A 12,695-nucleotide genomic window follows, 5' to 3' on the forward strand; every position below is an offset into this window, starting at 1 on the left:
TCGGGAGCTAGACTACCCTATTTTGGGACACGATCAAAGTAAGTTCTAGTGAATTGGGCATCGTTGCATTGAAGCACTTGCCATGTCCTGTTTCTTCTCTTTCCTGTGTTGGTAAAAACAAAGTGCGAATGTGGCAGAGTTTGGAAATCAGAAAGAGCGAGCGGTCTTGAATCAATTCACGTAAAATCACGTTCATTTAGGTCTTTAGAGCTAGTTTTCGGACGCTTGATGAACATCAAAGTCAATCATAGCATCTTGGCCATTGATTCTATATGCAACGTGCTGATTTAAATATGCTACATACAAAATCTCGTATACATTATTCTAAAGCGTCGAGGAATTCATCTTCAATTTCACGTTCTACTGGTCGTTCCGGACGGGATATTGGCAGTACGTGAACAGTATTGTACAGGCTACCAAGTAGTAATAGGGCGCTATTTAACGGCTGAGAGAGACCAGAATGTACCAGTTTCGGTACTTCATCCTTGTGCACTCCCAACCACCTATGAAAGATAAGATTATCATCACAATTCACTTCATATGCACATTCAAAGTAGCACTCACTCAATCCATTCCCATGGCGTAGCATCACCAGTGACTTTGAGCTGTGGCTCAAACTTGAATTCACCTGTACGAACCCATTCAATTGATTCGCGTCTAGCAGCTGCCCCAGTTGAAGATCCGACACGGTTTGATCGACCTCCGTCTGAGGATCCAGCAGACGATGATCCATTTACTGGGGATGCTCTCATATTTTCGGTTATGATGCTTGCGGAATCTGAACCATCATCCAGTTCATAGCCTCCATCACCAGATACCTGAGATGCTTTACTATAGAGCCCTGCCAATTCTTGTAGATACCTGTCGGAAAATGAAGTGTTTGAAAGATTCATTCCATTAGAATTACGAAAATGCATAATTTTCTTTACCTATACAGACCGAAGTTGAGGGCAACATCGATTTGACCAGAAAAGTCTGTCTTGAAACTATATCCCAGCCGCGGAGCACCTGGAGGTCCTTCAACTATCAATTCCATGACACTAGAGGGAACACGTACTACATTCTTAGCTCCAGACGACGTGAAGAAGGTAAACCATTCTTTTAATGCCAAAGTTCGTTCCAAGTTGGGTGTGATGGCTCTAGCTGTACATTTACGGATGGCGAAACTGAACAATTCAAGTCTAGTGGAATTGCGGACATCTGTAGAGACATTGGGCTCATGTACAAATCCAATCTTGACCATACTAGCTAATACTTGAGCACAGTCTGGATCACGGAAATTATATCTAGTCATCGTGACGAAAGCATCACCTAATACAATGCTCAGAGTCGTTACAACTCGAGAGGGCATTCCTTCTAATACAAGGACAGTAGCGTGCCGTCCATTATCCATTTGTGGTTCTACTCGAGTACCCATATGTCTATCAGCTCGACGTTTATCACTAATGAGATTTAATAGCTTGCTATACGTCTGAGAGAAGACTGGTAAGGTTCTACGAGATACAATAGCTCGAACTTGATCAACCTTGAAGTGCATGTTGATGTTGGTGGTTGGCACTTCATTGCCACCGATAGTCCACTCGTCTACAATCGTCCCTGATATCGGTAATACTTCCAAAATCAGGATTCGTTCGTGCTGGTACTCGACTTGGGATACGATACGTTCAATCTTTACATTAAGGTCTGTAGCTCGTCGTTTGCCTAGTATAGTATCGGGAGTAGCATCCCAAGGATTGGTCGCCCATCCAAGTAGCCTCACATTGGTGACTTGTACACTGCCAGCAGTACGGCCTTGTGCGTTCAGGGTCAATTCATGGAATCCAACTACGAGCGACCGTGATTCGAATATGTTACTGGTCCATACACCAGAGGTACTCCCAGCTAAATCATCCAAAACAAACGTGGCACGACCAATAGCTTGTCCCAAATCAGCTACTATCTCAATCTTGGCTATTCTACCTGCTATACGAGCAGAGTCTCTATAATTAACCGTTTTGGCCGCTGCGATTCGAGCTAACTGTACTAGCGACCGAGATGGTCGTTGACTTGCGGGTATATCATCACTAAAGATGGGTGCGTTATTGCCAGCAGTATACATCGATCCTAATGAAGAGGACCGTGTTTTTTGAGATGCGAAATGGCCAAACCATGTTCGTTCAAACAAAAAGAAGTCCTGCAAATGACGGACATTCAAGTCCAGCCGAACGCTTGGGACATCAGCCTCCATTGTATACGTTCGGTTATGATTTTCTTCTACCATGGTGACTCCAAGATTGATTTGCTTTACTTCTGACTTGACACAATCTTCAGGCGAGTACTTATTTCGAAGTCCTCCTGAAATGCCCAATACAAATCCATGGCAACACACAAATTGGTACTGTTTATGTAGGTGCTGACGAGGAATATACGAGACCAGCATATTGGCCTCTTGTACAGTGAATCCACACACCACATTGGGCTCACAAGTCAAATTTACCACGGTTTCTGACAATACTAAGTGTACAGTTACACTAAATCGAGGAACTACGGACGAGACTGCTCTACTAGTCGTTGAGTCACTACGTGAATACACCTGTGGTAAAGCGGCTTCTGAGGGAGACGTCATGCGTGCCAGTCTTCCAAGACGTATTTGCTCAAGTACATCATGAGCAAAATCTAGTATGTTTGGTGCAATGCTATTTTGACTTGGATGAATCCTAACCTCAAAATGAAGCCCTCCAGTGGAGGGTTCATTTGGTTTTGTTCGTCCGCGTACTCCAACTGTCACACCTGGCATTATAAAGTCATGGAAGCTACGTTCTACAGGTATTTCCTTTTCAAGACCAGTTGCTCGCTTTCGGTTTGTAGGCCTTTCAGCACGAGAAGCTCGTCGATCTTGACTGATAACAGACATTCGTCGCTTTGGATCGACTTCTGAGCGTCTGGTAGTATGAATCTTGCAGAGACCAGACTCGAACTTGAAATGAGCTTCAATCTAATGTGACATATGCGTCAGCAATTCTAAGGATTCAAGAGAAAACCGCTGGTATCGGCCAACAACAAGCGACAACTCACATCGAGTTCGATACCACGAGACAGTATAGTTGAGTGCTCCAGCACTTCCTCACTGACCCTGACTGATGACGGAGCCATGAACATCAACACTATTCCACGCGACTTTTGATACACCTCCAACAGACGATTGGCATAATCTGCGATATCAGCGTCAACCTCGAGTTCGAACCCACTAACATCACCATTCACTAATTCATGAGTTGATCCATCATCGCTGGCTACAGGAAGCAGTCGAGCTTCCATCTTTTTCAATAGCAGGCGATTCTGCAGAGGATGCGGTCTACACGTGTACTGTTTACTATCATTCTGATTAAACCAAGGTACTAATTGAATGCAAAAGTTCTCGATGACGGAAGCTGCTGACTTCCATTCGTGAAGACGCAACTGAATCTTGCTAATACTCCACAAGAATGTCGGCATAGTCTCCTGGCTAGAGGCCAGTTGTGGCGACAATGAGTCACTATCATCAGTAGTCAAAGGCACAGCCAGTCCGACGTTCGACAATTCGAGAGTTATTTGTCGATGACTGAAATACGATTTGGCTGCTTTCGTATACTCTGGCACAGGCACATTTATAGAGTCCAAGAGAAGCTTGGTATGAGCTCTCCATGTTCTAATTTCGTCCGTCTTCATGGCCCCCTTTTTAACTAGTTCAGCAGCATAGTATCGCCAAAAGTTGATGACACGTGCCAAAGCATTTGGTGGTAAGTAGGACCGAATGCTGGTTTTTGGTGAGAGTTAGCAACGCTTAACAGATTCAAACAGGAAAAGAAACAGTCCTCACCCTTTTGAAGACATCACTATCTCTGAGGGAGCATGTCCACGAACTAGAGATGGCATGTTCTGGACCTTCAAGTCGCCCATCTCAAAAAATGCCAGACTAGTCCTTGGTTCAACTTCTACTACTGGAGTCCTCTGACATAGAGAGAATCTGACTAGTGATGCTTCTACGTTCCAATCAAGGAGCTCATCGACATTATCGTTCCTGAAAGTCGAGTCTTCTATGTTCCGGAATGTACCCTTCAGCTCCTTACTATCGTAGACAATTACAGTTTCGGGAGATTCGGCTAAGATAGAGATACTCTCAACAGTGGCATCAATGTCAAAGCCCAAGCGTGATACCCAAGACGGATGAGACGGCGAAGCAGTTGCGTTTCGATCCTTTCCTTGTCGATAGAAGATTATCACTTCGAAAAGGTCGTTGAGCTCGTGGCCAAATATAGACTGAGCTGTTGTGAGCTGATCAATCATACTGACATTTAAGGTGGCAGTTACTTTCTCCATATATATAGTGGTAATAATACGAGGCCTAATAACATTACTATGGAGAATCGGTTGTGGGTCATCGCTCTCCAAGAATGTCGATAGTCGCCTCGATGGTCGATCACTCGGACTGTTTCTGAATATGGACGAGTCATCCGACAAGATACCAAAGGTGATTGAGCCACGACCGGTTATAGCTGGAATGGTAAATACGGGCTTGGAATATGAGACCTGATCTTCGTCAACGACGGATGTTTCAAAGGCAATGTCTTGCTTCCCTAATCGTAGGACATAATTCATGGATATATGTCTTTCCTGAGGGCCAAGGAGCTGACCTTCAAGTCGCTCCTGTCTATTCAATACAAGGAGCCATTCGGTACCAATATAGTTTAGTCGCAATGAGTTTAGCAAGTCACATTGAATGTCGACTCGTTGTACCGCCACTTGTAGATCTACTGTGGCTATACGACTAGCAGCTTGCTCAAAAATACCCTCTACGACCTCATAGGCTTTGGACTGAGGATTATGGACTATTGGTGTGAGTTCCTCAACCATTTTATTGAAGAGGAAGTCGTATCTTGGCAAATCTTCATCGCCCCACTTTTCAAGGAAGGCATGAAGCTTTAGCAAACTTCGAGGCAATGTGAATGCTACAGATCCAATCATACAGCCTACTTTGAGCGTCTTAGGAGGCTTCATACCATCAGGCATAGGAAATCCTCGAGCTATAGTCACGGTAGTCGACACTTTACGTATGTCGAATGTAAGAAGTGGCTGGACACGTTCCGATATTCTAAGAACTATATAATCTATGCGTCCAACCGATGAATGGACCAGTTCTTCGAACACGTGACGACTATTAACCACTGGATCCAGCTGAGTATTACGATTTGATGCTGAGCCTCCCATCATAGATATGGCAGAGCGCAACTTTCCTCTATGTATAGTTGATAACTGTATTCCCATAATATGTGCCTTCATTTCAAGGAGATGTGCTTTAGCATTGGCCTGTATCATACGTACACCTCCTGTTACAGTCAATACTATCAAGAGACCAGCGGGTAGCAGCTCACTCAAATCTGACGTTGATGGTTCTTTCGGAGCAAGTTCCATATCCTTCAGCATCGTCGAGGTTCTCGTTGAGGCTCTTACCGGCCGACGACCCGTTCCAGGTGTTATCGGTAGTGGTGGAAGACCAGGAATGGCTTCAGCAACAAGTTTGGTTTGAAACCAACTGTAGACTCGGAGGGCATGTCGAATAAAACCAAACACTATCAAAGCAAAAAACGGATTGGATTTGTCATCCAATGAGATTGAATTGACTTACAACTACTCACTGTTTGGATTTATATCAAACACGATACTATCAATACCAGCATGGCCAACCACATCTAGATAATGCGATGACAGACTTGCTACAGCAGATTTTCGCTTCCCGAATTGTGGCCTTTGCTCATTCTCATCAGTTGTCGACGGCAATGCTGAAATTTCGTTCAAAAACGTTCTAACATCTGCATGTACAGAGAGAATCTCTATACTATTCTCAGTATGATGCTCGACAATCGTGACACGGAAAGATTCACAGTGAAGGGAAATGTGGTTGTTATAAAAGTCTGCATCCAATGGTTTATAAGCCTGATCTTTGGCTAGCACTGCCCCTAATTCACCATACAGGCCTTGGAGCAATGGAGACTGACGTAACTGAAACTCGCCAATTTCTCCCTTTCTCCAACCTGACAAGTTCGCCACAACGGACTCAAAGAGCTGGCTGGCTGTTTGCTCTTGATCTCCACCAAGCACATTATTGGGAGAAGACGCTAGATCGACAGATAACACTTTAAGACAGTAACGTATATGGGCTAATATCTTCCAGCCACTAGTGTTTTGGAAGGGCCGACTGACGAGATTCCAAAGTACTGAGCGATTGGTCAAGAACTTGGGATCACCAGGAGGTGGAAGCGGTCTGACTCGTGACAGCTCTACTATACGAGCAACCAGGAGCTGGATTTGCCTCCTTCTCTTGTTCGAGAATTCAGTCAACAGCGTCGCAATATCAACTACAAAGTTGAGCCAAGTTGTGATGGACCCAAACATAATTTCAACGGTCTGGTCGATGGTGACAATACTCAATGACTGCATCGAGAACTCTACAGAAGCACCTTTTGGAGAGTCTCCAACTGTTCGATTGACGACACCTCGCCACTCAACCTTATCGGAATATATATCTAATACTACAGGAGCTGCTTCGAGTCCGTTACTGTGCTCTCCTGCAACGGGACTCCGTCTGACAGGCCTTTTTTCTTGCGGTATGCCCATGATCCCAATGGCATTCATTGTTCCCATAAATCTCAAGATTAGATGGAATGCAGAGCATTCAATCATAAACTTGAATTCAACGAGTTTGGGTTCTTTCAAACTCGATATTCCTGATCGGTTGACTTTTGGATTCTCATGCCTCAAAAAGAATTGAAACATTAAGTCATCCAGGTCAATATCAAACGAGCAAAGCACGGCATCTGATAGCTCATATCGTGTACGAAGGTTAATATTACCATCGTCCGTGAGAAATGTCGTTGAGTCTGGCAGCTGCATATCCTGAATACATAATATGTCCACTTTTGGCACTGTGACTAATACTGCTGAGGAATCAAAGTCATACGGATACTTTTGAATTATCTCAGACATATACGAGAGCTGGAAACGATCCAAGAGGGTCTCCAAAATCACGTCCTGTTCAATTTGCTTGTATCAGCCACCTCGGCAACTATTACGGCGCGAGATAATCATGAGATACCTTGGTAGTTAATTGTTCCAGAACCTCTTCAACCAGCTTCAAAAACATTGGTGTCACAAGAATGGACAACTTTTCAGGCACATCGATAGTGATCGCTTGATGTGCCGTTTGCTCATCAGCAGGATCAAGAGCTCCCTTTTCATTCCCAGTCTCTCCGCTTTCAAACTTTGATCTCAAAGATTTGAAAGCGGGGAGCAATTTCGGTACGGTTCTACTAGTGACGCGTTCATAAAGGCGTTCTGACTGAGAATTCAGCGGGTCGAATTGAGTTAAACTCGGCCCCAAGTAAGCTTGCAATGCGTGAGGTATCCCTGTGGCTAATGGTTTCAACATTCTCCATCGGCGCAAGTAGTCTCGATATGGTATAGATCTAGACACGGGCATCTCTGGATCTTGTGAGCCTTCTATGTACGATTCATTGTTACTTGTGGGAGAAGCCTCATCGACTGGTTGTGGTGAATTATTTTCAGAGGTCCTATCGGACGCAGTATGATAAGATATGTCCTCTCGGTCATCTCTGCGCAAAGAGAAAAGTTGTGAGCTGAGGGGGCCTGTTCTGACTAAGGCATTAAATGCAAACCTTCTCTTAATGACAGATCCTCCGCCGAGAGAGGACTCACGATCATCGACCGACTCTTCTGTACCCAAGCGAAAGCTAGTTGGAGGATTATACGGAGGGACGAAGAGGGTGAATGATTTCTTGCGAGCTTTCGTACTGCTCGGAGATTCCTTTCCTTTACTATATAAGAAGGGCACTCTGCGAGTATATACATCTTGGTCCGATAAAAACTGCTGTTGCGTTTGGTAACACTCAACACCCTTTGGGATGGAGTTAAATATGCCAATAGATGCCGCGGTTTCAAACGCTAGCACTTCTACCCATTCACGTTCATACGCACTTCCAGCTCCTGTTACAACATGCGACCGAATAGCTACCTCCGGCAACTCAACAACCGTTCGACTAATCCAACGATTACAGGCCAGAGTATCATACAATACACGACTGCCACTCAGTAGACAGCGCATGGTGGAGTCCTGACTCCACATTCTCAGGTTGACGGTACTGAGATTTAACTCTAGCAACGTCACGTCTGGTAGGGACGCTGGTGTAGATATCGAGTTTTCAGTGTCTCGGAGGTGGAATAGGAATGTTGATCCCGAAGAAAATCCTCCAGGCATAGAAGATGGTTGCAATTCACCCGTAATGGCACCGATGTCAAATCTCCAATCACTCAAATACACTGCAAAGGCAGGTGACGGTCCAAGGAGACTGTGTTTCCTAATATGGATGTCTATACTTGAAAGGTTAAGAGCGTAACGAGAATGCCATAAAGCAACCAAATAGATCCAAACCTTGAAGATGGAGAAAATCATTTGCTGTAGGATCAGATCCTGTAGCGCTGTTTTCATCTAGACTATCACCACTTCCCAAACTTCTTGTGAGGATGATTGGGCTCACAGTCATTTCCATGTCTATGTCAAGTCGCGGTTAGCATCAATTTCTTTAAATAAAGAATGGCTCGACTTGCCTGAATAGTGCGGAGTTGCTCTATAATCAACCAGCAATTCTCTAAATTTCATCACAGTTGACAGCTGCAGAGTATAAAGTGTCTCAGGCCTTATGACTGTACCATCAGTTACAAATAGCTGTAACTGAATCTCGAAAGGGCGAGTTGTCAACTAGTTTTGAGAGCGACGAATGTGGATTAAAATCCAAGCTAATGGCTTATAGCGCTCGCAACTTGAGCACAGACGTACTTTGTCGCTTCTTTGACTCGGCTGTGGACTTTTCAGACCAGCGTTGTACTCGCTGACTGTCTGAAAGCTGATGTGTTCTCCAAAATAATTGTCTTGGAGGTAGAGCAGATATCGAAGATGGAAGCCAAACAAGGTCATATTTACAGAGTTGGCAGATACTGTCAAGGTGAGCGAATCAACTTTTGGAGACTCTGGATCACGATGATAGCGATAAGTCAATGGAATCGTCAACTTTTCAATGGATCCAAATTGTGCGGCTTCTTCAGTCAAATATGCTCCAATGGTGTTTGTTGGAGGGAAAGCCATATGGACTGCTAATTTCCTTGCCTATCACCAACTAGTAAATATTTGATTGTAAGAACATTCAAAACAAAACATACCTCCACTTCGACTGGTATCGACACTGTATCCGTATTGAAAAGAGTGAAGTCCATCAGTATGTTGGCCTTCAATTCAGTTCCTTGAACCACCATATATGCTAGTACAATAGAGTTAGCATTAGTTGCTCAATTTTATGCAATCAACAAGACGATTATACCATTTTCTTCCAAATCATTTGGCTGATTGATAACATTGAGAGGATTCACACATAAAAACAGTCTGAATTCGGAGAAGAGCACCTTGAGCTGATACTGAATTGGTATGTGCTTGTCCAGTGTGACAGGTGGCCCAGAACCCCAGTCAGTTATCAAGTCTTGCAGAAGCGTGATGTGGTCTCGTAGCAAATAGACACCTTTAATGATGCCAGGTACATTTACGGTTGAGGTCCGTGCGTCTGGCGATGGGGAGCGCAGAGGCTCTAACATGTGGTTGGATATAATCACATCAAATTTCCATACGCGAGAAGCATTCCAAATCAACGGATGGTGTAGAGCGCAGTTCAGCTTTGAATCAAAGGTGTCAAATTATCGTAGAAACGTTAAACAACACCATACTTACAGTGAGACGATCTGCTACGACTACTTCAGCATGATTTAGACTTGATATGACTACTAAATCTCGGAGACTGACGATTGCCTCACTCGTACTACCATTTTCACTATTGATCAGTGGCAACGTATATGACACGGTAGATCCAGTGCTGAATTTCAAGTCAAACCATCCATAATGTCGCTTCTTGCGAGCATTGTTGCCACCTTCTGAAGGACTACGAAGACTATCTGCAAATAGATAATCCTTGGACGCCTCTCGAAGAGGTATTTGCCAAGAAGAATTGCCAGTGAATTGAAGCAATATTTTGAATACAGTATGCACTCTGAGGTCGTTTGCTCCTAAAATCCTGGCTGGTTCTTGATTGGTGTATGATGGTGGATAGAAAAAATGTTGCAGATGAGATCTTTGCCGATCTGTCCATGGTCCATAAAATAGAGAGGCATTATTTGCCAATAGATCAATGCCCCATTGAGGTGGCAAGTCTCCATTACCAATATCTACATCGAAAGCTCTAGCCTTCATAGACCGTGCAGGAACGGGGCCTAGCACGATGCTTGTCAGCTTGGTCGCAGAAAATTGTTCCAACATGGATGTTCCCTTACCGGGACAGTCATAATAGTAATTCAGAGTAAACTCGTCGCAATCCATGATTCTCAACACTCTTGCATATTCATCATGTGAAATAACTCCGTTATAAATATTGTGGGCGGGCTGAGGATTGGTATATCGTGACAACCCAGACCAATGACCCCAAGTTGAGGCATTCTGCAAAGGAATAGAATCATCCATATCTGGATGTTGCATGGATGATAGTTTGTTAAAATAAGCAGCTAGCCGTTCCAAGAAAGGAATTCCTTTGAAGAGTTGTGATTCCGGACTGGTCGAGACCAAAAAAAGATGAGTTTACAACGTTTACAACGCTAGAACTCTGGACTTAACTGGAATTCTCGCATTCTTGCGGCTTGATTCAATTCAGATTCCTTGAAATCAGCGTTCAACTGCATCTTGAGTTTCGTCTGGTGGAGTTTCAACGTCAGGTTCGATGAATACGTATCATAGGGAGAGCGAGGCTAAAATCAAAGTTTCAAAGAAAGAATTAACAGAGAGTCTTGCCGGAACAGTATTTCGTTTACCAGGGTTACCTTCACAATCTCGTAAACCCCCTTAGCCTCCTGATAGCTCGCTGTCAAGATCGTTTGAAGATCTGGATTGCCAATCATGGCAGAACCAGTAGTGCTTACAAGCTCTAACGGCAGCAAAGCACGAAGAAGGCTATCTTTTGCAGGATGCTGAGTTATCTCCCCCCCATCAGGAAGTATATGTACTAACGTTGGAACAGGGTTAATTCAGCGAAGCACGGAGTCAAACAGATGACCACTTACCTGATGCAGTGTCTCGAAATGGACTATTCTGATGCGAGGGACTATTCAGGCTATCTCCGTCAGTCATAGATTCAAACAGATTCTTGAGTTGCTCGTATGCTGAGGTTCTGTTGTAAAGAAACCATTCCAGTCCATCTATCCGAATCTTGATTCGGCATGGCAGTTCCGCCAAGGCAGCTTGTTGATCTGGACTCGGTGCTTCTTTTCTAACACGAAACACCCAATATCGGAACGTTATGTGGCCACGTAATATCGATATCGACTGATCACGAGAGTAATATTTCAAGTTCTTGAATAGTATTTTGCCACTCAATGGTGCAAAAGCGATTGATTCTGTTGGTCAAGCAGCGTCAACGAATTAGCGATTTCATGTAGCAGACGATCCGAAGTAGATCCAGCTCACCAACTTCGACCCATTCATTATGTTGCCTCCATGTGTAGAAATTGATAATCCACGTCAAGACCAAGGCCATGCCTCGATTCATGTAAAAGAGGTAGAATAACGACTGTTTATAAGGAATCGCATAAGTCGATCTTTTACACCACAATCGAAGATAGTTTACGAGACGTACCACAATGACGACCACCATGGAGTATATTGCGAATGTCCAGTAGGCGACTGTGAAGAAACAATCATGAGGTGTGTGTGAGGTTTTCAAGCGATGTTGATGTTGGGAGCTCAGAGCCCACTCACCATCAGGATTACTCTGGAGCCAAGTAACGAGAAAGATCTCAATGACAATTGAAGAACGGATCTATCTCAGTTCTAGCTTACCTGATAGCTTGTAGGCCCCTAAAAAGTTGAAGCTCTGTTTAATTTCTTGACGAAAACAGTCTGAAAGTAGAAGCTTACAGCATCCGGCAAATCAATAAGTGTCGGAACACTCATGATCTTGTCTGTCAGTCAATCTTGCCCTCACTTTACATCAGGCTACGAATTCCGAATCTCACGCGAACAAGAGGAAACGAGCGACGCACTATAGAATCAGTTCACCAGTTCTGACGAGAGATGTTTAATAGTTACTAGATGTAGTTACAAACAATGTTGCTGTTGTATTTACGGTTTTCGCAGAAGCCAGCTTGGGAATGGATAATCGTTATACGTTACTACGACCTGCAAATTATTTGACTTTGCGAAATCGTCCACGCAGCCCCGCACTGCTCCTTCGTTTTTGGTTCCATCGGCACAGACAGACCAATCTTGTGTTGGAACTTCGGCGGCGGCCATATAGTCCTGTATTCAAAAGACGGGTCGTAAATGGCAAGTTTTGGCACTTTCTTCCTTGCTTCACTGAACAGAGCAACTTACATGGCCAGCCATAATCCCACCAAACTTTAATTTAGGCCAATAAGCTCCGATATCTGCCAAGCAGCCACAGTAATCATGTCTGGATTGTACACATTTGGGGATTAGAGAGTGAAGCGCTGAGGATGCAACCGAGGCTTCTTCATTCTGACCTGGCGTCAACATAAACATAATCTAGCGACATGTCCGGAATCTCCTTTGCTGC

The 12,695-nt window shown here is 44.1% G+C and overlaps 1 protein-coding gene across 1 annotated transcript; it reads right to left on the minus strand.

Moving 5' to 3' along the window:
* Positions 1–319: 319 nt before the first annotated feature.
* On the minus strand, positions 320–12,073 carry SmJEL517_g02685 (uncharacterized protein; the record flags this gene model as incomplete). The annotated part of the gene is made up of 23 exons (XM_031168613.1): positions 320–503; positions 565–861; positions 930–2,974; positions 3,055–3,775; positions 3,839–5,588; positions 5,655–7,047; positions 7,112–7,628; positions 7,692–8,403; positions 8,465–8,584; positions 8,743–8,791; positions 8,870–9,196; positions 9,250–9,347; positions 9,408–9,753; positions 9,809–10,344; positions 10,405–10,679; positions 10,742–10,872; positions 10,945–11,126; positions 11,185–11,517; positions 11,588–11,690; positions 11,757–11,803; positions 11,879–11,891; positions 11,960–11,977; positions 12,038–12,073. 23 exons carry the CDS (start codon positions 12,071–12,073, stop codon positions 320–322), a joined length of 10,233 nt encoding a protein of 3,410 aa, XP_031025324.1.
* Positions 12,074–12,695: the final 622 nt, after the last annotated feature.

Source organism: Synchytrium microbalum, assembly GCF_006535985.1.
Source record: "Synchytrium microbalum strain JEL517 chromosome Unknown SmJEL517_scf0012, whole genome shotgun sequence".
NCBI lineage: Eukaryota > Fungi > Chytridiomycota > Chytridiomycetes > Synchytriales > Synchytriaceae > Synchytrium > Synchytrium microbalum.